Source organism: Melanerpes formicivorus, unplaced genomic scaffold, assembly GCF_026170545.1.
Source record: "Melanerpes formicivorus ecotype bairdi unplaced genomic scaffold, bMelFor1.0.p_v2 SCAF_19, whole genome shotgun sequence".
Classification (NCBI taxonomy): domain Eukaryota; kingdom Metazoa; phylum Chordata; class Aves; order Piciformes; family Picidae; genus Melanerpes; species Melanerpes formicivorus.
Window position 1 is genome coordinate 12,098,327 of NW_027142371.1, and position 24,386 is coordinate 12,122,712.

Here is a 24,386-nt window from a genome sequence, read left to right on the forward strand (position 1 = left end):
GTAAGACACTGGAACAGGTTGCCCAGGGAGGATGACCCCTCCCTGGAGGTATTCAAGGCCAGGCTGGATGAGGCCTTGAGCAACCTGGGCTAGTGGGAGGCATTCCTGCCCATGGCAGGGGGTTGAAACTGGGTGATCTTTAAGGTCTGTTCCAACCCAAACCATTCTGTAAACCTATGAATAAGACCATACTTGAGAAAAAGTTAAAAATCAGGCTTTCAACATGTGTGTAACATACTGTGATATTGCCTGAGGTAATAACTTGAGATCCAAACTGAGTCTAGTACCATCTGAGTTAAAACCAGTCTTTTCTATTTGGAAATGAGTAGTTTGAGTCTGAATTTACTATTCTAATGAAATATTTAAAATATACAGTCTCTTTTCCTTTGTCCTTTTTCTGTTCAGTCATTCAGAGATAAGGAAGAAAGCAGTGTGTTCATCCTTAGCACCTGGAGAGGCTTTGGGTTCTTTGTTAGGCTTAGCAAGTAAAGATTGGCATGTTTTATCTTGGTTCTGATTGCCTTGCAATATAGTTCTGGACAAAGTAACTCTGTGCTCTTGAGAGTCCCTGAAGGAGCTGGAAAGGCTGCCTAAAAAGCAGTGCTTCAAAAACAAAGTGAGCAGCCTGGCTAGAGAGTGAAACATCTGTCTGGAAGGAAGAGAAAAAGGCTTGTCCTGGATGCCTGGGTGATGGGTACTGCTCTGAAGTCCATGTGATTATGTATGTTCACTAAGTCTTGATATAGAAACTGTGTGACTGTGAATCATCCCTGCCATGAGTGTATGTGGGCAGGATGTTAGAAATGTATTTGCTTCAGCATCCCAAAGAACAGGGGGCTACAGCTATTAGGCTATACCTGTTACTTTGTCAAAGACAGGGCATGTCAGGCATACAGGCTCCCCAGTTCAAGAGTGACAAGGAACTGCTGGACAGTCCAGCAGTAGCTACAAAGGTCCTGAGGCAACTGGAGCCACTCTGAAGAGTGGCTGAGAGAGCTGGGGCTCTGGAGAGCAGTCTGAGAGGGGATCTTCTCAATGCTCAGGAAGAACTAAAGGGTAGAGGGCAAGAGCATGGGGCCAGACTGTTCTCAGTGGTGCCCATTCACAAGACAAGTGGCAGTGGGCACAAACAAGAACCCAGGAGTTTCCATCTGAACAGAAGGAGAAATTACTTTGGTGTGAGGATGCTGGAACCCTGGAGCAGGCTGCCTAGAAAACTTGGGGAATCGCCTCTGGAGAGATTCCAAACCCACCTGGCCATTGGGATCCTGGGTTCACATGTAAACTACAGGATGCCTTTGCTTTTTCATTTGGATTTTACAGGCATTTTCTGCAACCCTTTCTGCTATGAGCATGGGGATAAAATTAAACATTCCCAGCCTGGAATCATTTTTCCCCCTGCACCCCACACCCTTGTGGAGTGCAACCAGCTCAAGGATCCAACATGAATTTCCATCATTTTAGGGTGAAAAATAAAAGGAGGCACACAGAAATAGTATCTATTCTTCATGTTGCTGACACCTTGTTTGTGAAAACATGAGAAGGGAAATCATATACAAAGAGTGTGACCTGTCAACAGGGACACCTCCTACTAGTCCAGGTTGCTCAAGGCCCCATCCAACCTGGCTTTGAACACTTAAAGGCCTGGAGCCTCCATAGTTTTCCAGGCAACCAGTTCCAGTGCCTCACTACCTTCATTGTAAAGAATTTCTTCCTTCTATCTAGTCTAAATCTCTCATCTTTTAGTTTAAAACCATCACCCCTTGTCCTGCCACAACAGGCCCTGCTAAAGAGTCTGTCCCCAGCTTTCTTATTAGCCCCTTCACATATTGAAAGGCCACAAGAAGGTTTCCCTGAAGCCTTCTCTCCTCCAGGCTAGACACCCCCAACTCTCTCAACCTCTCCCATCAATCATTCTTATCTATTACCAGGTGGTGCACTATAACCCATTAGCAAAGTCCCCAAACACCTGCTGCAGGAGGGATTTTCTTAACTCTGTATCATACTTTTAGGATACATCCCTTAAAAACCAGTGCAGACTTCTAAAGGAGGGGATCTGTGGAGCAGAAAATAATGTGCAATTACAGCTCAATTCATGATGGACAAAACCCCAAGAACCACCTTGGCTTGGTGCAGGAGTCTGTGAATTTTGTATATAGGCAGTGCCCTCTGCTGCTCAGGGATTTTCATTAACACCTGTTTAATTAAACCATTCCAACACTGTTCTTTTCATGGAAATGTTTGTATAGGCTGGGCTGTAAGAAAAGGCCTCCAGGTTTTCCTTCAAAGACAAAAATCCCAATTTATCACGTTTCACCACACAAACCACCCAAGTTCTTATGTTAACATGGAGAGCTCAGGATTTGTCAAGTGTGTGGTTTAGACTGGGATGCACACATCTTTGTTTCCAAGCAGCTGCAACTTTCAAAGCTAGCTTTAAAATCACAGAAATCAGAAATCACAGCATCACCAAGGTTGGGAGTGACCTCAAAGATCATCAAGTCCAACCTGTCACCACAGAACTCATGGCCAAACATTTCCCTCAACAAAGCCAACACCAAACACAGACCTGTGTTACCCCTTAGGTTACAGTGTTACACTCCAAGAATATCCTGAGTTAATGTCATTCTGAATGTTGCCTCATCTGTGTGGATCACAGGACCATCTAGTCCAGCCCCTTTACCAAAGCTGGTGCACCCACAGCAGCTTGCCCAGGATCCCAATGGCCAGGTGGGTTTGGAATCTCTCCAGAGGCAATTCCCCAAGTTTTCTAGGCAGCCTGCTCCAGGGTTCCAGCATCACCCTGAATTATGACCGCAGGATGGCAAAGGGATTAAAGGAATTCAAATAGTGAAGATGTGATGGTGCAAAAGATCATTTACTCCCAAAGAATAGGCAATGCAACCTGTTCCAGATGCCCTGAGTAAAAGCTTGTTGCTATTTATCTGTTAATTTTCTAGTAGAATAGAATAAACCAGGTTGGAAGAGATCTTCAAAATCATCACATCCAACCTATCATCCTACACCACCTAATCAACTAAACCATGCAACCAAGCACCCTATCAAGTCTCCTCTTGAACACCTCCAATGATGGTGACTCCACCACCTCCTCAGGCAGCCCATTCTAAGGTACATTCTCTTAAATATTGTAAGGTGCAAACCACGGGTGAGAGCAAGTTGTAAAGCACAGAAATGCTGTTAACCCTGAGCCACAGCAAGAGAGTTGAGCAGTCTCCTTCCCTGCTCACACCTGCTTATCAAGGTGAAATGGGGTGTGTGGCCAGTAGAGAATTTCAGCACAAAGCCAGCCAGCTGGGGGGAATGAAACTGTATAAATGGCCCCTGTGGCAGCTGGGATTGCTTTCTCCATGAAAGGATTTTGCCTTTGCTGAGAGGCAGCTCTGAGGTGCCTGTAAGCACACTGGGTAGTTGGAAACTTGGAGGTTTGGGAGTTTTATTCTTGGAAGAGTTTGTGAGTGTGTGTATATATATATATATACCTTCTTTTTAAGCAGGTAAGTTTACATCTTAGTCTTTATTAATTCTAGCAAATGGTTGATGTTACTTTGGAAGGTTGTTACTGTGTGGGCCTTAAGTAGGGGCTTGTGGTGGGGTAACCATTTCAAACATGGGTTTGACTTAGAGGTGTGTTAGTCAGGTTAATGCATCTTCTATATAGTGTATATATATGCCTTTAATGCAGGGAAACCAAATTGGGATCCTTTGTAAGTAAGGTAAATATACTTGTGTACCTGCACATCTTATTTAAAGGCAGTTTGATTTGTGTTAAGCTTTTGGGTGGAAACCTGTTGGTTTGGGGTTTTTTCTCTTTGTGTTTTGCTGTGAAGTTTGCTTTGTTGTATGTTCCCTGAGCGCAAGGTAATTTGGTGGCCTTTGGGCTTGAAAACAGTGTTTTTCATGGCTTAAAAATAATAACTTTAGTTTTGTTAGGGCCCAAGGTGAAGGTAACACTGTTGTGATGGTGCTGTGACCAACAAGCAAGTCTTGTTGCTCTTCTGTGTCCTGAGAGCAGAATCTGTTCCTAAGGCTGAAATGTATGCTCCCAAGTTTGCTTTGCTGGCATTCTGCTGGGTGTCAGGAGCTACTTTTTGTTTTACTTCTGTTTAGATTTTTCATTGCACTGGCAACATGCTTCTTGAATTGCTACTGTATGAACTAAAGCACAGCTGTAAAACCTCTGGAGTTGCCTTTTCCTACAACTCTGGTTTCTGTGGTTATGACTGTAGAAGAAACTTCCAGTTGTTAATAGGCCTTCTCTCCCTTGGTGCCTTTAACCATGAGAGGCATGTGCTTGAGCAAGCTTGCTGTTGCTTTTAAAATCTCCCTAAGTGTGCAGTGCCCATGAAGAATGGGTTTGTTACCTCTGGCTATAGGTCTTGCAACTAAAACACCCTGTAAGTTGTTTTTTTCTCCCCCTCTAAATGTACTGTAGCACTTAACTAAGAGTACTTCAGAGATGCTCCTGGCCTGAGTGCCTCTTAACTGTGTTTACTGTAGAGTAGTTGCTGTTCTGGTGGTCTCCTCTTGATTGTTTTTTACAGTGTGCCCTTTCAAGAGTGCACTGCAGTAGTTATCTCTGATCTTAGTAATGTGGTGTACCAGCTGTACAACCATCTCCTTGTAGAATTGTACATGTATATTCCCCCCTCAAATTCACTATTTGCTTGTCTGATGGTTTGGGTCTGTGCTCAGAATGCTTAGCTCTGGCAACTAATATATTGTTTGATCATCTTTGGCATGTACCAACCTGCTGGGTTAGGTGAGGAATGGATTTTCAGGGCACTTAGAATGGATTTGATTGCACCTAGCATTTTGTGTACTGACTTCACTCCAGAAGAGTTCTTTCAAAGTGGTTAGTTAAATTGATCCTGATTCCCTACTGTGTAACTGCATGACCTTTTGAAAGCTTGTGCCAGCCATACAGAAAGTATTAGAAGCAGCAGCTTGGTTGCAATTTAGCTTAGTTGCACAAGGAAGGGCTGTTACCTCAAGTAGGATGAGGGCTTGGAGAACTGGGGACTTGGTTTCTTTAATTTCACTCATTCTCAGAACTAGCATAGGCAGGAAGTGTCTTATCCTTGATTTAAGGACACCTCCCTATAGAAACTAAAGCTAATTATCTTTGACTGTGTCTTGGAGAAGCTTTCTTTCCTAGGGCTATTTCTATATATTAACCATTTATTACAGTAAAGCTATGAAAAACCTGTTTCTTTGTGGTGCCTGACTGTAAAATGAATACTGAGAAGTTGTTTGGATGTGGCTGTCCTCTGCTTTATGGCATATCTTCTTAAATCTGGTTTTAGGAGAAGGAAGGGAAAAAAAAGGCAGAGTCTTTTTAACACTACCTTAAAAATACTGCCTTAAAAACTAAGCAAAATGGCTGGGGGTTTAGCATGCAGATGCTGGAAGCTGGTTTGGCTCAGTAAGGGAGGATGCACAGGATCTGTCCTCCCCCTGCACTGTCTGTTCCTGCAGGCATCCCTCCTGTAGTTTGTGAGAGGGGCTTGGAAAGTGCTGGTCTCTTCCCTCCAGACACTAGTGAGGACTCAGCAAAAGTTCAACAGCAAAGTACAGAAGCACCAGATCCCTGACTGGGCTGCAATCCTGAAATGAGCTCAGCTTTGTCAAGACCAGGAGCTTTCTGGAATGCACATGGGGATGAGGAACAAATACCACAGGGTGAGTGCTGCCTGACAACAGCGATCCAGCTGACTGCTCTGGGTTCTCTCCCCCTCTTTCAGAACAAGAACATGGGGGACATGAGACCAGCAGAGGAGGTCGAGCTTGGGGCTGCTTGCTGCCAGCTCTTTGAATGCAGCATGAGGAGTGAAGCAAGAAGACTGAGGACATTTCAGCAGTGGCCAGACACCTCACCTATGTCTCCACGAGATTTGGTCAAGGCTGGCTTTTTCTTTGTGGGTCCAGGAGATGATGTGCAGTGTTTCTGCTGTGGTGGTGTCCTGAAGGACTGGGCACCTGGTAACTGCCCAATAGCAGAGCACCTGAAGTTCTTCCCTTCCTGTAAATTCATTTGTGGTGAGGATGTTGGAAACCAAGAGATGCTTCCACTTCAGGAAATCTCTGACACTGTGGATGGGCAGTTCCTCAGTCTTTCACAGGACATAGAGAGTGAAGAGACAGCGCTGCCTAATGAACCAGAATACCCAGAGATGGCAACAGAGGAGATGAGACTGTCAACGTTTCAGAACTGGCCACAATATACAGACATGCCTCCTGAGCAGCTGGCTAGAGCAGGATTCTATTACACAGGTAGGTACTCCAGGCAAATGGTTAACTGTTGCTTCAACTTTGAAGGTACCTCTGTTTTCATTGCTTGCAAAAATGCTGGAGTAGTTGGAAACCACATCCTTCCATCAGCCTGTGCTGTTGAATTCATTTTGATGTTAACTCTGGCTTGGGTACTGGGGAATCCACTGCTGAGTCTGTGCCTTTAGCAGCAGGAGTGGGAAAGTGATGTGTTTTAAACAGGTGTTTTACTAGCAGGGAAGTGTGTACTTTAAGGTCTAGTGAGGCTATTTATTACTTGCACTTCTAAAAGGATGTGAGGCACTTGCTTGGTATGCTCTGTTTTGTGTAAGCTCTGTCTTGCACTCAAGCCTTCTTAAAAAATAACTCATTTGGCTGTCACTGGGCCCTGTTGCTGTAAGTACCTTAGTTTTGTAATATAGAAATGAAAAAGATGCTTTTTGAGGAAAGCAGGCAGCATTTCTTATGCATGTATGCAACTACATAGGATCATAGAGTAATAGAGTAGTTTGGGTTGGAAGGGACCTTAAAGAACATCTAGTCCCTACTAACAGCAGGGGAGTTGGGACACTTACTAGAGCAGGCTGCTCAAGGACCCATCTAATGTGGCTGTGAACACTTCCAGTCTTGGAACCTCCACAACTTCAATGGGCAGCCTTCCCTCACAGGGAAGAAATATCTTCCTACTGTGTTATCTAAATCCATCTTCTAGTTTGAAGCCATTACCCCTTGTCCTGTCACTACATGCCTCTGTAACAAGTCCCTCTCTTGTAGCCCCCTTCAAATACTGGATGGCTGCTCTGTGTCTGCAGCTGAAAACCTTTGTGGTTTGTGTTGGATTTGATTGATCACTTGCAGAGCAGCTGTTTGAGAGCCCAGCACAGACTTTGGGGACTCATTAGGCAGCAGCAGTCTGACGTAGTGCTTTCCTGTGTTCCCTTGAGCAGAACAACTCTGGAACTGAGTTAATCCATCACTTCTCTAACACAAGCAGTTGGAAGATCTGTGACCCAAACTCACTGGCAGCCTTTACTGACATGATTTCTTTGCCCTTAGGACAGGGTGTTTGTAGGTAGATCTTAAATGTTTGGCTTTTTTTCCTCTGTGACTTGTCAAGAGTAGCACAGCAGCAGAGGAGTGGTGTGGGACCATGTCATGGCAAATTCTTATACCTGGGAGACAGAAGCTGAGTACATCATTTTACTGCTGCTGGAAACAATGTTTTCACAGCAGAAACCAATTTTAATGGGTATAATTAATTGCTTTAAAAGCAGGCAAGAAGGGCTAGGTGTATGCTTACATGGGAGCTATGGTGCTCGTGTGCTGCTTGTTAGCTTGTGACCCAGCTCTGGAATCATCTCAGCCAGCTGCAGCTCTGGGAGTTCAAACTCATTAGATTTCCTGCCCCTACACAGCTTGCACAACATTGGGCAGTTGTCATGTGCTCATCCAGTTGCCTGTGGTTTGTGCTGAATCTCTCCCCAGGTTCTCCTCTGGGGCTAGCAGAGCATAATTGGAAGTGTCTCAGATGTCAAATAATCTTCTGATGTCTCTTTCAGGACAAGATGATGTAGTGAGGTGTTTTCACTGTGATGGAGGAGTGAGGAGCTGGTCTTTTGGAGATGATCCTTGGAGGGAACATGCCAAATGGTATCCAGAGTAAGTCAATCTTGGCTGACAGTACCACACTAGGTAGAGTTAGGTTGTGGTTGGACTCCATCTTCAAGGTCTCTCCCAACCAAAACTGTCCTGTTGTCACATCTTCTGTGATCTCTTCCTCCTCTTCTCTTGGGCCAAACATGAAGATTGCATTAAGGTGGGGGAAAATCATGAGCCTGTTACTGTTACCCTTCCTGGAAGTGGGGGGGGAAGACCATGATACTCCCTCTGTAATGAGCTTCTCATAACCCAATAGCACCATTTGCTTCTGAAGTTCAAACTGCTACTGCTGCTCTCACCTCTGAGATCCTGTACTTATCTACCTATAAATCTTTCTGTTCACAGATGTGAGTTCTTGTTGCAGGCAAGAGGAAGTGAATATGTGAACAGTGTTCAGGATTCCTTTTCCAGTACCTTGCTGTCTCCAGTGAGTTCCTACTTTGTGTGAAGTGGGTGGGGGTTTGGTAGATACAGGGAGTTGTGAACATGTTTCTCTTTCTAACTCTTGGGGTGTTTTCAGAGAGATCCCTGGGATCAGACTGAACATGACTCCTCTGCTTCCCAAGGTCAGTGATGTAACTGGTGTGTTGTCTTCTGTTCAAAGTGCTGTAGCCTTAGTTCTTGTGCCCTTCCCCAGCTCATCTCCTGTAGATGTGTGTGATGTTTTGATGTTCTCAAAGCTGTTGCACTTTATTTATGGAAAATGGTCTCTAGCACAAGAAGCAAAATTGCTTGCTCTTGTGAGACCTCTAAGACCAGAGATGCTTAGCCAGCCTGGATAACTGACTTTTGGGTGCTCGGCTAACCTTCCTTTGACTTGTCTGTGCTTTTGATTCTCTGTCTGGAGTCTTTCACACCACAGCGTTTTAAACTGTAGCTACAAGCCCTACTTATTCACCAAAGGGGGGATCCTGGTGATCTATTCCCATTCATCTGTGGTTCCTGGAACTTAAGTAGTTGAAATTGGCTCCCATAACTGTGGAAAACTGATTCTTCTCGCTCTCTTGAAGAGCCTGTCCAACAGGATGAGTTTAAGGAAGCCCAAAGCTGAATTTCTCACTTCTGTCTTTACTGATAAATGGTTGAGCTAGATTGAGGTAGGAGAGACTTCAATTGGGATGTTCCACTTGATCTTGGTTAAAAGGACTCTGAGACTTCTGTTCTGGGATGTAGAAAAATAGATAAGGATTCTGGACTGAAGCCAAACTTGGGAGACTGAATTCACTGATACAATAGAGTAGACTGTTCAAAATCAGTCTCTTGGTTGCTATGAAATTGCTTTTGACTTGTGGAAATTGAAAACTATACATCTGGATGTTGATCTAATTATGTGGACAGCTTGAGGAATGTTCTAGAATACATGAATAGCATTTAATATATAACAGCTTCAGGGAGTGGCCTACTTTTTGGCTCAATGTTCCACCTTTTTGGTAAAGTATCTGCTCACTGCTTTACAGATCCTCCAGGGAACTTGGAATTGCAAGAGCTTCCTCAGGATGTGTCTGACGTAGTGCAGAATGTCCTGCAGATGGGCTTTGAGCCTGTCTTGGTGTTTAAGATGATAGCTAACAAATATTTGCTGACTGGGACTTTCTACCTCTCTGAGTCTGAGCTGATTTCTGATCTGCTTCAACCAGAGGAAAGCAGAGGTAGGCCAGACTCTCACACTCACTTCTTGGTGAATGGTTGAACTCTTATTCACTTCATCTTGAGCACTGAGAGTTGTGGGCCTGCCTTCTCTTTTCCTAGGTCGTAATTAATGATATACCCAAGCCTGCCTTTCTTTGAGAGGCTGAAGGATGAAGTTCTGCTTTACAGAAACCTGAAGGAACTGTAGCTACTGGGGTGTCAGTAATTGTCTGCCTCCAGTAGGCTATGGTGTAGATACCCTCCATATTTTCTGCTGCCTTCAGACCTGCAGTAACAGACAGCTGTGTGGTGTGGAGGCTTGTGCACACATTCACATCTGATGCAGACAGAGGCAATTGTCTGAAGCAAAGCTTCTAGGATGGAGGAGTGCTCCAAGCCTAGCTAAAACCAAATCAATGGCTTGATCAGAAATAGCCATATTTCCTGTCTGCTTGGATCATATATATGCTCCTTAACTTATCTGTACCTGTCTTGTGTTATTTGTTTTGTGAGGTTTACTGGAAGAGGCAGCTCCCCACAGGCTTTTTAGGAGCAAGCCTGCTTTCCAAAGTTCCTCTCTACATATCAGTCTGCCATCTTTAGCTAAGAAGGAGGGGGGGGGTGGGGGGTGAGGTGGAATTCCACAAACCTGAAAGTGTGATTAAATAGTAGCGCAGGAGCAGGAATGATATCAGCAGCAGCTGATAGCTTCTGCTGCCTGATAGATAAGCCAGCTTTGCAGACAAGACAATGTGATGTGGACATGTCTTGGTGGGGAGGTTAGAATAATGACTAAAGCACCACAGAGAACATCAACTTTACTAAGCTGAGTGTGTGAAGTTAATAGCAGGGTGGAGGTGTTTAGGGCTACTGAAACCCAGGATGTTTCCTCTTTTAAAACAGCAGTGTCTGGAGAGGGAGGGAAGGGGTAGGATTTAATGCCGTCATCTTTTTTAGGCTATACAGGTGCTGTTCAGAGGGAGGCTGAAACATCAGTTGCAGGAGAAGAAATGCAACCTGTGCAGCTAAAGGAATCAGGTACAGTGGGCTTACCCTGGCTGGGAAACTGGGATGAATTTTATAGTGATGATAGCAGTGGCACTGTAGTCACTCATCCTTTCATTGTGAAGGGGAACGTGTGCTGACTTGAATGGTAACCAAACACAGAGACCCCTGATGCAGGATTCTGTGTAACAAATCTGCTTCACTGTGAAGCAGATTTGTTATACATAAAAAATTATCCTGATTTATCAGGATAATTGACTTACTAAAGTAAAAAGATGCTGATCTCTCTCCCTGCTGAGTCCAGCATGTGTAGATATGCTGAATCTTGGAGATAAGCTGGAGTCTAGAGCAGCTGTAGGTTTTCAGCTTAAATGAAATTTGCCTGTGAGGTACTTTTGCCATCTTCATTCAGGCTCTGAACAAAATGATGAGTGAGTTGCATTGTGACTTCCTAAAATGACAGGGCTGGCACTCTGGAGCTGTTTCAACACTAAGTTTGGGCTTTTTTTTTGTTTCCCCCCCTCCTTTTTTTGGTAAAGATGAGTATCAGATGAGCACAGAAGAACAGCTCCGACGCCTGCAAGAGGAAAAGATGTGCAAAGTGTGCATGGACAGAGATGTGTCTGTTGTGTTTGTCCCTTGTGGCCACCTGGTAGCTTGTGGAGAATGTGCCCTCAATTTGAGATTGTGTCCCATCTGCAGAGCTGTCATCCAGGGGAGTGTGAGGACTTTCATGTCTTAAACCATCATCTCCTGGACAATGAGGTCCCTAAAGGGAAAGATGCTCTCTACAACTCACTCATAACACATCAGAAGAAGAAAATAAGTGAACAGTTTGCTGGAACAAGCTGAAGTGTGAAACCTTACTAAGTGTGCCTCCTATGCACAGTTGCTGCTTTGCTGTACCCTTGCTGTAGGAGTGCTCCAGAAAACTCTGCAAGTTTCCTTGTCCTCTAAGATGATACTCTTCTTGACAGATGCTCCTTCTCTAAATTCTTGTTCTCAAAAGAATCCCTGCCCTGTGCTGAGACCAAGGGCTGTTTTCAGTGGGGTGGCTGTTTTTCCTCATTTAGCAGTTGTTCCAAGATGGTTATGCTGGGGTTGGTGGCTTCCTTCAGCGAGTCTGAGTCAAGATGGGAGTTTGCTTATACAAAGACTCCTGTGGAAATAACTCAGCAGCAGTGCTTTGTGGGGAAGGAGAATCTAGCTGCTGCTTCTGAGCTCTTGGCTGTCTTCCTCCTCTCCTTTTTGAGTTTTCAAAAGCTGATGGAATGCTTCAGTAATACTCAGATCCATTTAAGTAAACAACCTGGCCTGTTCTAGACTCTCCAATCTCTACTCTCAGCTGACCTCTCTAGACAAGGTGGAAGGTTGGGGTTATTAGATGATCTCATGGGAGCTTCTTACAGTGCCTTTTTCCTGGCTGTTGTGTACTGCCCTGCTAGAAGACAACTGTAGAAACTTGCCTTTTAGGACTTCTGTTTGCTGGCTTAAACTGATGATTCTTATTTAAAATGGGAACATTCTATGATGTAGCAAAAACAATGTAGCTAGTACTACAGCCTGTGAACTGCAAGGGGGGGAAATGGTTTTTTTTATACATAAAGTGTTCCTTTTCACTGAATAAAACACATTTTGTTTCTCTTACAGGGGTATGAGTAGCTGACTTTAGTAGAACTCCTGTCTGGGGGCAGGTGGTACCCTCAGATGTTTAGATCTGTGTCCTTTAGCACCTGGAGCTGCATAAAACTTGGTTAGGAAGAGGTGATTGGGAACAGTCAGCGTGGCTTTGCCAAGGGCAAATCCTGCCTGACCAACCTGGTGGCCTTCTATGAGCAGGTGATGAAATTAATAGCTGAGGGGAGAGCAACTGCAGTTGTTTACCTGGACCTGAGCAAAGCCTTCAACACTGTCCCACACCACATCCTGGTCTCCAGGCTGGTGACACATGGGTTTGATGGGTGACCACTGGATGGATAAGGAACTGGCTTGATGGCCACACCCAAAGAGTGGCTGTCAATGGCTCCATGTCCCAGTGGAGGCCAGGGACAAGCAGAGTCCCTCAGGGATCAGTCCTGGGACCAGGCTTGTTCAGCATCTTTGTGGGTGACATGGACAGTGGCACTGAGTGCACCCTCAGCAAGTTTGCTGATGACACCAAGCTGTGTGGTGCAGCAGACAGGCTGGAGGGAAGGGAGGCCATCCAGAGGGACCTTGACAGGCTGGAGAGGTGGGCACAGGCCAACCTCGTGAGGCTCAATAAGAGCAAGTGCAGGGTCCTGCATCTGGGTCGAGGCAATCCCAGGCACAAATACAGGCTGGGCAGGGACTGGCTGGAAAGCAGCCCTGAAGAGAGAGACTTGGGGGTGCTGGTGGACAAAAAGCTCAACAGGAGCTCTCAGTGTGCACTTGCAGCCCACAAAGCCAATCAGATCCTGGGCTGCAGCAGGAGAAGTGTGGCCAGCAGGGCAAGGGAGGTGATTCTCCCCCTCTACTCAGCTCTGGTGAGACCCCACCTGGAGTACTGCTCCAGTTCTGGAGCCCCTATTACAAGAGGGATCTGCAGGTGCTGGAAGGTGTCCAGAGAAGGGCCACGAGGATGAGCAGAGGGTTGGAGCACCTCTCCTGTGAGGACAGACTGAAGGAGTTGGGGCTGTTCAGTCTGCAGAAGAGAAGGCTCTGAGGAGACCTAATTGTGGCCTTCCAGTATCTGAAGGGGGCCTACAGGAAGGCTGGGGAAGGACTTCTCAGGATCTCAGGTAGTGATAGGACTAGGGGGAATGGAATGAAGCTGGAGGTGGGGAGATTCAGGCTGGAGGTGAGGAGGAAGTTCTTCCCCATGAGAGTGGTGAAGCCCTGGAATGGGTTGTCCAGGGAGGTGGTTGAGGCCCCATCCCTGGAGGTGTTTAAGCCCAGGCTGGATGAGGCTCTGTCCAGCCTGATCTAGTGTGGGGTGTCCCTGCCCATGGCAGGGGGGTTGGAACTAGATGATCCTTGTGGTCCCTTCCAACCCTGACTGGTACTATGATACTATGAACTTGAAAAAGCTTTAGGGGTCCTCTCTGTTGGACTAAATCAGCTCCTTGAAACTGCAGTGATGAGCTTTGGTGTGTAGATGCAGCAGTAAAAGCAGATGTACTTCTGTAGCCAGCAGTAAAGATGAATGAATGCTGCTCAGCTGAAGCATTGCCTCTTAAACTTGCAGCTGTTTAATCAGAACACTTTGCTAATTCATGCTCTTGATATTCAGCAAACTGTTTGGGAAGAAGTCCACCTGGAACAAAGTAGTTCTGCTTTGCTTTCTGTGGTTGTTTTGAGGAGATAAAAATGGGATTAATTTTTTTTCTTTTAAGTAGAAGTCTCCTTTGAAGTATCCTGGCCAGTAAAGGTGGGAGGGGATAAGGGAACCAATCCCAAAGGAGTTCTTCCACTCCTGCCTCCAGTGTTTCAGTCCAAAGGAAAATCCAGAGGCCCCAGGATCCTCTCCTACCCACAACTCCCCTTTTGATGCCCACAGACCCACAGTATAACTTAGGTTGGAAAGGACCTCGAGGATCATCAAGGCCAACCTATCAACACAGACCTCATGACTAGACCATGGCACCAAGTGCCACATCCAGTCCCCTCTTGAATGCCTCCAGGGACGGCGACTCCACCACCTCCCTGGGCAGCACATTCCAATGACGAATGACTCGCTCGGCGAAGAACTTCCTCCTCACGAGTCTAAACCTCCCCTGGTGCAGCTTGAGACTGTGTCCCCTTGTTCTGGTGCTGGTTGCCTGGGAGAAGAGACCAACCCCTTCCTGGCTACAACCACCTTTCAGGTAGTTGTAGAGAGCAATGAGGTCACCCCTGAGCCTCCTCTTCTCCAGGCTAAACAATCCCAGCTCCCTCAGCCTCTCCTCATAGGGCTGTGTTCAAGGCCTCTCCCCAGCCTTGTTGCCCTTCTCTGGGCACGTTCAAGTGTTTTGATGTCCTTCTTAAACTGAGGGGCCCAGAACTGGACACAGTGCTCAAGATGTGGCCTAACCACTGCAGAGTACAGGGGCAGAATGACTTCCCTGCTCCTGCTGGCCACACTATTCCTAATGCAGGCCTGGATGCCATTTGCCCTCTTGGCCACCTGGGCACACTGCTGGCTCATACTGGGCCCTTAAGAGGGTCCAAGACCCCCCCCCCTCCATGCCCCCAGATGTCCTTTAGGTGTCCCCAGACCCACTTTAAATCCTCCCAGACTGCTGTAATGTCCCCAGAAGACCACCTGATATCCCCAGACCCGTTTAAAATGCACGCAGAGCCTTTTAGATGCCCCCCAAAGCCCTTTTGCTTTATTTTTCTTCTGTTAATATTCTTTTAGTTTATTGTTCTTATTTTAATGCATGAGTTTTGATTCTGCTCACTGTCCCACCAGGGAGAAAGGAGAAGAGGAAGTGAGCAGCTCTTTGGTGCTTAGTTGCTGGCTGCTGTTACTGTGACAACCTCTAAACCTCTTCAATGAATGAAATCATACTTGTGTGGGTGTTTTCCCCCCCCCCCCCCCTTACTCGACTGTAAGGACAAAAGGAGAAATAGTCCCAAGGAGGCGGGGGGGAAAGTTACTTCCCCCTGCAAGACTTTGTTTTCCAAGTGCTTTATTGCATTCTATCGCTTGCCTTAACCTGACAGGCTGGAAGAAGCCCAATCGAGTTAGGTTAGTTAGGAATCTGCAGCAGCAGGTTTGGCTCGGTGCGCTGGGCTGCCATCCCTCCGCGGCTGCAGCAACACCTTCCATCCACCCTCTGCCGACACGAGTCGCCTGCAGTGCAGCCTCCCAGCGGCCAGTCCTGCTCTACAGTGACCTTCGCCGCCCAAAGCCGAGTATGTCAGCGCCGTGACAGCATGCTGCAGAGCGGAAGTGGGGGGGAGGGAGAGAGGTAAAGAAAGTGGGGAGTCCTTCCCTCCCCTCGTCTCCTCCACCTCCCCGTGTCTCCGCCGCCCCACTGTCAACAAGAGAGCCTCTCCCCGCCCAAGGACAGACCCTGCCACTCCATTCAGAGTGGGCCGGGCAGCGATGGCATCCAGCTGCCACCGGAGAGGAACAGAGAGCAGTCCTCTTCGCTGAGGGGTGCGTTTGACTGGCACCCTCGGGGGAACCAAATCGCCTCGCAAACCCCTCGCCCCCACAAGGCTGGCTTCCCGTTCCCACCCCAACACTCGCCCGCTAAGGGACGGGCCAGCCCCGCTCATCTCCGCCCTTTCCGCGGCTCCTCCGCTCAGCGGCCGGAGGCTAAAGCGCATCGCCTAGAGCGGTGCCGGCGTGCCCGGGGCGCCTCCGCGGGCAGGGGGCGGCGCTGTGGCGGCTGCTTCCCCGCGATGCTTGTGGATGCTCCCAGACCAATTTAGATGCTTTCAACCCCCCCCTCGGTACCCCCGACACCCTCTAGATGGTCACGAACCTTCTTTAGATGCCCTCACAACCCCTTTGATACCCTCAAAACCCCTCTAGATGCTCCGAGACTCCCTTCACCTGCCGGGGGTGGGGCATGGTTGGGGGTCCCAGGCATGCGAGCACATCAAAAAACAGGGTGAGGGCACCTGTGAATCCTGGGGGTCCCCAAAGCCCGAAACTCCACAAACACCCCGCGACCTCACAGAAGAACCCAGACGCTCTGTGGACCCCAGAGAGCCCTAATCCTCCCCAAGACACTTCCCCAAAACTCCTTCAGGACCCTCCAGAGAACCACCCAGGATCCCCGAAGGGAATATCCAGAGGCCTCCAGACCCCTTTTGATGCCCCCCCAAACACTTTTTGATACGCGCAGACCCCCTTTAGAGGCTTCCAGACCCTTTTGGGGTCGGCTGCGTGCACTTCAGCTCTGTCAAACACGGCTACTTGTGGCTCGGCTCCCTTCGGCTCCTCCCGGCTCGGGTGAGGTCGGTACCCTTCTGCTCCACTTCTGTCCGTCCTACTCCGCCTCCACAGCGCAGGCGTGAGAAGGCTAAGACCCCTGCGCCGAATCCCTGGCAAGACGCCGCTCTACAGCGCATCCGCGGAGTCCGTAGCAACGCGCCGCTCCTGTCCCATAGCACCGAGGGCTTCCATGGCTTCTTAGCTCGCTAAGAAACGCGCCGGGCCCATGGCAGCACGGGTCTTGATCTTCTAAAACACTTTTTAGAATGGAGTGGACACAGGGTTTTTATTTTAAAATCCTTTTTAAGCTACAAATGAATACACACTTTTAATATCTCTATAAAAACCAGAGGTTTCTGCCTGCTTAACTCCTCACACTAATAGCTACAGGTTCAAATAGTTTTTAATCCCTTCCTCCCATCCCCCTTTTCCCCTACCGATCGCCTCCCCCCCCAAGAATTTTCAGGCATTTCAAGCATTCATGGCATTTAGAGACGAGGCAGCAGCGCCGAGGAATGACGGGCGGCACACGCAGTACCGAAAATTGAACACACGGTGGCAGCACCGAGCACAAACGGGGCGTCACACGCCACACACAGCTGCAGTGCCGACAATTGAACACAAGACGGCAGCACCCAAGCATTGAAGGGGCGGCACACGCCGCGGCGCAGCTGCTCTGCCGATAATTGAACACACGGTGGCACCACTGAGCACGGACGGGGCAGTGGTTTTAAATGAGAGCGAGGTAGTGTTACCCTGGACATAAGGAGGAAATTCTTCACAATGAAAGGGGCGAAACACAGGAACAGGATGCCCGCGGATGTGATGGAGGCCCCTTCCCTGGAGACATTCAAGGTCAAACTTGATGGGGCCCAGAAGAACCAGATCTGGAGATGTCCCTGCTGACTGCAGAGGGGTTGGACAAGATGACTTTCAAGGGTCCCTTCCAAACCAAGGCATTCTATGATGCTATTACTTGTGTCCTAGCAGATCAGAGCTGGAATATGGCAAAGTTTTGTGTGCTTAAGACTGAAATTTGGCGCCAAGGAGAAGGAGACTGAAAGCAGGTCCTGGGCTCGGGTGTGCAGTCACTGGGACTGTTCTGGGGAGAGGAGCTGGGAAGTGCTCAGGTGTTCACTTTATAAGGCCAGGAGTAGTTCTCTCCATGAGTCATGGATATCAGTGGTTCCCCAGTTAAATGTGGCTTGTGGGCAAGGGTTCTTGTCCCAGCTGGCATCAACTAGTAGCCTCATTGTCTCTGTTTGCTGGGCCAGCAAACAAAGCAGTGCTGATCAGTTCTATGCATATCCCAGCCAGCAGCCCCACAGCCCTCCTGTCAGCCCTAGGTCCCTAATAAACTGGGACCTGGGACTTCCCTGCTTCGTATGCAGCTCCCTACAAACATATTCTGATTGTGGGGGGAAAGTAGAAAAAAAGGGAGGGGAAACACTGGAAGCAATGAGCTGAGATTGGGGTTTAATCACAGGCTAGATTAGAGCAGATATCAGCATGCCCTGGGGGCATGATTAAACCTCATCTGGCTCTCTCTCCTTGTGGCAAATACTAAGGGAAGCAGCAGACAAAAGGGAGCTGGGCTGGCAGTGGAATGGAGAGGCCTGATAGGGGTTGGCAGCATGGAGTGGCCTTAGGGGATAGCGAAGTGTCAGTGGGGCCGCGGTGGGGCCGGGGGAACACGGGGAAGAGCAGCAGAAGCTGGGCAGAAGCTGAGGTGGGATTTTCAGGGAAGCATCCCCAGGACAGGCTGCGGGATCGGCTCCGGGAGCAGTGCCTCACTGACGGCTTTCGCTAGATGGCGCCAGACACCTGCGCTGCGGAGGGTGTGCTGGGCTGGGGCACCCGCTTCGCCCCGCGACCCCGCGGCGGTGGAGCCAGCCCCGCGGCAACGGAGCATCCTCAGCTGTGACCCAGGGAGGGAGAGAGGGGTGGATGGATGATTGGATGGACGGATAGATGGACAGATGGATGGATGGATGGATGGACGAATAGATGGATGGATGGATGGATGGATGGATGGATGGATGGATGGATGGATGGATGGATGGATGGATGGATGGATGGATGGATGGACGGATAGATGGATGCTTGGTGTCAGGCTGAGAACATGAAATCACCTGGTACAGAACAATGGAATCTCAGAATGGTGGAGGTTAGAATGGACCTCTGGAGATCATCCAGTCCAATCCCTGTGACAGAGCAGGGTCACCCAAAGCAGGTTGCACAGGATCACAGTGTCCACGCAGGCTTTGAAAGCCTCCAGAGGAGGAGACTCCACAACCTCTCTGGGCAGCCTGCTCCAATAAAAGTGAAGAAGTTTTTTCCGTAGGGAGCGAAGGCTGTTTGGTGGGGCACAAGGTGTCGCTCAGGAGCTTGCTAAGGCTGGGGCTTGGCTATTCTCAAACCTGGAGTCATGGGACCAAGGGCAGCTGGCCTCCCTTTTTGCCATCCCTGGATAAAACACACTGGAGAGCCCTGGTCTGGCTGGGAAGTTGCAGTGTCAGCAGCAGCAGCCCTGGCATTGCACAGCTCAGTCTTTGCTGCCAAGGGAGGAGGCTTGCAAAGAGCTTTCCACGAGCAGGGCAGGATGGGGACAGATCTGCAGGACCCTGGGACAATGGGCGCTGCCCACACAGCACAGTGCAACAGAGTCCAGATGGTCCTGTGCACAGAAATGCCCTGGGCTGGGTTATTCTGTGGGAGTCTGCAACAGAATCAGATTCTAGATTTCTCTCCTCTGGACTTGCTATGGATGAAGCACCATCAAAATCCTTCAGATGGATCTCTTCCCTTGCCCCCTGCCCCAGCTTCTCTGCAGCTGAATCCAAGCCTTGCTCCTTGGTATTCTCTCTTGGAGGTACAGCCCCAATCAACACCTCAAGCAGACCCTGGCACCAGCTGGGAGCACAGCACTGTCCTCTCCAGCCCTGGCAGCAACTGAATGCCAAAGAATTGCTTAAAAATTAATCCAGTGCTTGTATTTCTCATTAAAAGAGCTAAATTGTTGGTGCACAGCCCAGAAAGTCTGTTTGGGTTGGCCAAATACTCTCCTGCTTATTTCATAAATTACAAAGAGATAAAAGCAGCCACAGAATCATTAGGGAAAGTGGACAATAATTAACAGTTCTCCAGTAAGACAAGGTCCAGAGGCTCCAGGGGCTGGGGCAGAACAATGACAGCAGGCTCAGGGCTGCCTGCAGCACGTAGGGGTGATGCCTGGACTTGTGCAAGGAGCCCCTGGCCCTGCCCAGTTGTGAAATCAGGGACTGTCCCAGCCTGACCATTACAGGAGCATGGGACATTCAGCTGCAGGATGCCTTCCCCTCCTGGGGCATTCCCAGCACCAATTTGCAGCACATTTTGGGTTCCTGCTAGCACCAGAAATCCCAAGGAAAAGCTCCAGCAACCTGTTGCACAACATGAGGGGAACATTGACCCACTGGTGGGAAATGGAGTAATTTCCCATTGCCCAAGAGCACCCAAAGAAAACAACTTTGCCCAGAAGGGTGTAAGTCTCCTTGGGAAGGAGAAGATGGAGGCTTGAAGGGTAGTGAAGTCTTTGCCTTCTGAGTAAGGACTGCTGGCATCAGGAGTTAGGGCTCAGTGACACCAGGGATGTTTGTCTGTTGACTGGGCTGTGTGGAGCTCATGCTCCTACACTGCTGGGACCAGCCACTTTCTGCCAGAGCCAACCTGCTTCCTACATGGCAGTGCTCACCCAGAGAAGATGCTGGGGTTCAGATGACCCCCACAGAGCTTGGGAAAGACTCACCCTTGCCTAAGCCAAAGCTGCTTTCCCCACACTGGCTTTAGGGCTGGGGCAGGTTTCACAGAATCAACCAGATTGGAAAAGACCTCAGAGAGCATCAAGTCCAACCTATCACCTAATACCTAACACCTCCTGACAACTAAACCATGGCTCCAAGTGCCACATCCAAGCCTTTTTTGAACACCTCCAGGGGAAACCTTTAAGGATTGTCCCTAGGAAGGCACAGGCAGCCCCATGCTGACCCAGACCCAGGTGTTAAGGTTTGGTTTGCTGTTCCATGTGGAAGCCAGGTACAGAGGAAAACCCACACGATGAACTGCCAGACAGAAACACAGCATGGTCACCAGCATAGTGTCTCCAGCAGAAATGCCCCTGCCCAGGAGAGAGCAGCTCCACTGCCTCCACCCTGCCTGGGGGATGGTGCCCGGGGCAGTCTGGCTTGTCCCTCAGCCCCAGGTGTGGCTGCAGGGAACAGTGGTGCAACAGAACTGCTTTTTGAGCAACCAAAGAATCCTGTTTGCATCTTGTGCAAAAGGCTCCCGGAAAACACCATGCAATGGCAGAGGAAAACGATACAAACATCAGCCCCATTCCCCACCCCCAGCCTCCCCGGGGCTTTAAATGTCGCTGTCCCCCAGCTCTCCCCACCCACGCCGCCTGGGGACACAGCAGCATGAAGACAGTGATCGCTTTCCTCTTGGTGGGGATGCTCATCCTCTACACCGAGCTGCCAACAGGTATGAAACGACCTGGGGTGACGTCCGGGGGGAGAAAAGCACAGGGGCTGGGAAGGAGCTGTGTTTGCAGGGATCCTCTGGGATGGGGCATTGGCTGGGGATAATCCCCCCCAGGGCTCCTCAGCTTCCAGCAGTCTGGAGTAAACATCTCCCTTCTCTTTCAGGTAGCGCCTGGTCCTGCCCCCCCGTCCGCATCACCTGCGCCATGCTCAACCCTCCCAACAGGTGCATCCTGGACCGGCAGTGCCCTCGCTACAAGAAGTGCTGCCAGACCTTCTGTGGCAGGAAATGCATCTCACGCCCTCTTCCCTTCCCCGTCTCCTACGGTAGGCTCTGGAGAGCACCCACCCTGGCTAACAGAGCAGGGGGATGGTGAGGGTGGCTCTGGGCAGGGAGCTGTGTCCAGCTGCCAGAGCCCTCTGCTGCCGGGCTGGGGTGGTGACTGATGGCCAGACGTGGGCTGGGGTTACTATGGGCACCAGGATCAACCTGTTGTTATCTCTCTCTTTCCCTAGTGTGAGCTGCTGCTCCCAGAACGGACCAAGAGCCTTCTCAGCCTCCCTGTGCCACCCTGGCACCAGCCAGCTGCCCATGCCTCTGCTAAGGCTTGTCCTGCCTGATGCCAGCTCCTGGGAGGATGGGAACAGCCAGCAGCCTATGGTCAGGGGCCAACTCAAGCTGCAGGACCACTCCCTTACAGCTGCCATGCCATGCTGTGTGACAGCTGCTCACCCTCTCCCTCTTCTGCCCCACTGCTGCTCTGACAAATAAAAGAGCTTGTGCCACAGATGCTCCTGATGTGTGACTCCTTTCTTTACCTCCTTCTGCCCTTCTCCAGGCCCGTCCTGGAACATGCTCCTATCACTTTCACCCCAGAATTTCTGCCTGGGGAAGAGGATGAAAACAGTCCAGCTGCAAACTTGGAGTGTGGTCAGGGGCTGGCTGGTAGGACCAAATCCATCCAGAGGCACACAAACCCCAGGAGGAGAGGTGGTGGGAAGGGAAGGAGCAAAACATCACGGAACACTGTAGGAGACTCTCCTGGAAGGCCAGAAGGGGACCTGGAGAACAGCATGTCCCCCCAGACACATTCCAAGCTGGACAGGGCTGTGGAAGAGGACTGGCCCTGCCTGTACTGGGGGCAGAGGAGGGTGGAGGATGCAGGAGGCAGAGCCTCCCTGTGGGTACTCCTCTGGAGGGCAGAGGAGGTGGGCAGTACACAGACCCAAACTCCAAATGTTACTGAGCTGGTGAGGAAAACTCAGCTGAAGAAAATTGCCTGGGAAAGCCTCAGGCCAGCACAAAACCCAACAGCTCCAAAGGGGTTCCTGTAACTTTGGTACAGCTAAGTGCTGGCAGGGCTGGGCAGAACAAGGGCTGGGGGCTCATCAGCCAAACTCAGTGTAAGATCAAACATTGCTTCTGACCAGTGCAGTGTCCTGCTGGGGCAGAAAATATCTCTGCCACCCTTACCCAAACCCACCCTTCTGAGAGGGAAGCCCTGTGCCACACAGGCCATGGGACAGAGCCCCAGCCACTGCCCCCAGCCATCCCTGCCCTGAGGCAGCCCAGGCTGGTGCAGTGGCCAAGGGCAGAGAAGCCAATTTAGTCAGAGATCACAACCCCCTTGCTGCAGCAGGACCAACCATTAAGCAAGCATTTGCATGCAGCCTGATAATTTGATAATACTGCAATTATCTTGGCTTGTTAACAAGATTAAATTGCTAATTGGTTTGATTAAACACAGAGCTCCAGGCATGGCTCTGTGCAGCCCAGTGGCTGCTGTGCCCACTGCAGCAGCCCCTCTGCAGGAACAGGAGTGAGGCGGCAGCCCAGGAAGGGTTCATCCCTTAAAATCTGCTGCCTGGGGCCTCCACATCTCCTTGTAATGGCCTGCAGGGGTCCCTCTGCCTGCCCTGAGGCAGATCTAGCTTTGCCTGTGTCACCCCTGTTACCCAGCTCAGGCATGTAGGAGGAGATGGCTTTGGGGCAGAGGGTGCTGTGGGCAACCCTGATCTGCATCCCTCCTGCTGCTTGCTGTCTGGGAGCACTGCAAGTGAGGAATCCCTGAGGCAATGCCCCAGCTGTGTGCATCCACCTGCAGTCTCATCAACAAATCCTCTGCCCTCCTCTCCCCAGGCAGGGTCCCTACCACATGACTCCCAGCAACACCCAGCTCACTACCACTCTGTACTGGGGAGCTCTCATCACACTGAATTAGACTCCCTTGGACCCACCCCTGCAGCCAGCACCCACCCAGGAGGAGCTGGGCAGTGCACACAATACACACAGAGCAGCATCACTGACTGCAGTGAGCTCCTGGCAGTGTGCTTTGACCTAAGATCCTGTGGATCCAAGTCTCTGGCAGGGAAGACAATTCCTGTGTCCTAGGTGCAGGCCAGTGGGGCAGCAGGAAAAGCAGCAAGATCTGTGCCAGAGAGATGTTTCCATGCTTGCTCTTCCCATGTCATCTGCTCTCCCCAGGGCTAGAGCAGCCAGGAGATGGAAGGGTTTGTTTTCTCTGCCCGTGACCTTACCACAGCTCAGGACTCCCTGCTGTGGCATTTCCTCCTGGGCTGAGCCCACCAGGTCTGGTGCTGGGAATTTGGCCAAGATCTTCACTCAAGTACCCAGCAGTGAGCAAAGCACTTCCCATAGACACCTGCCCTACACCAGCCCCTGCTCACACACACCAAACAGCAGCTCAGATCCCAGCTCACAGCCCTCACCCACGCTCTGGGCAAGGTCAGGGTGATAAATCCACCAGCACCCCCAAACCCACCAGCACAGACACCAGGGTACCTGCACACCCCCTCCCAGCGAGGTCAGTCACCTGCCGAGAGACTCTCCCCCAGCAAAGTGCCATGGAAGAGGAGGGTGCTCTATTTATGCTACAGGGCAGCCCAGACAAACTTCTACCACTCCCTTGCTCCAGTTTTGGAGGGAAAACCATTTCCCAGCTCCTTTGGGTACTGGCACCAGCTCCCCATTAACGCCAGCAGCATGGCACAGGGGAATTCCTTCCGCCCTGCCTGTGCCAAGGCACACACACAGATGCTCCTTTCCCTCCCAGCTATGTAGGTTAATAACATGCAATGTGACTGCAAGACACAGGGAACTGCAAAGCTATGTCAATATTTAGCTTTTACACATTTGGCTAATTAGAGAGCAACCTGTGATTCCCTCCAAAGGGGGCCCAGCTCCCCTCCCTCCCCTTTTGCACCTTCCCGGTTCAGATGGGGTAAACATCAGGTCATTGTTTCTGGAGTTCACTGGTCACAACTGGTCTGTCCCAAAATGCTGTTCCCAAGCACTGGATGTCAGAAATCATTATGCTAAATAGAGCTTCATGAATGATTCATGGAGCTGGGTTTCACATTAATCAGGCAGAGAT

General features: G+C 49.7%; 2 protein-coding genes across 2 annotated transcripts; both read left to right on the forward strand.

Moving 5' to 3' along the window:
* Positions 1-3,378: 3,378 nt before the first annotated feature.
* Positions 3,379-12,197, forward strand: BIRC7 (baculoviral IAP repeat containing 7). Its single transcript, XM_068150390.1, has 8 exons — positions 3,379-3,515; positions 5,763-6,291; positions 7,848-7,947; positions 8,293-8,374; positions 8,468-8,513; positions 9,405-9,596; positions 10,534-10,614; positions 11,121-12,197. Exons 2-8 carry the CDS (start codon positions 5,772-5,774, stop codon positions 11,321-11,323), a joined length of 1,224 nt encoding a protein of 407 aa, XP_068006491.1. The 5' UTR covers positions 3,379-3,515; positions 5,763-5,771; the 3' UTR covers positions 11,324-12,197.
* Positions 12,198-20,885: 8,688 nt separating this feature from the next.
* On the forward strand, positions 20,886-21,779 carry LOC137447133 (caltrin-like protein 2). The gene is made up of 3 exons (XM_068150392.1): positions 20,886-20,992; positions 21,157-21,318; positions 21,508-21,779. Exons 1-3 carry the CDS (start codon positions 20,929-20,931, stop codon positions 21,510-21,512), a joined length of 231 nt encoding a protein of 76 aa, XP_068006493.1. The 5' UTR covers positions 20,886-20,928; the 3' UTR covers positions 21,513-21,779.
* The last annotated feature ends 2,607 nt before the right edge of the window (positions 21,780-24,386 follow it).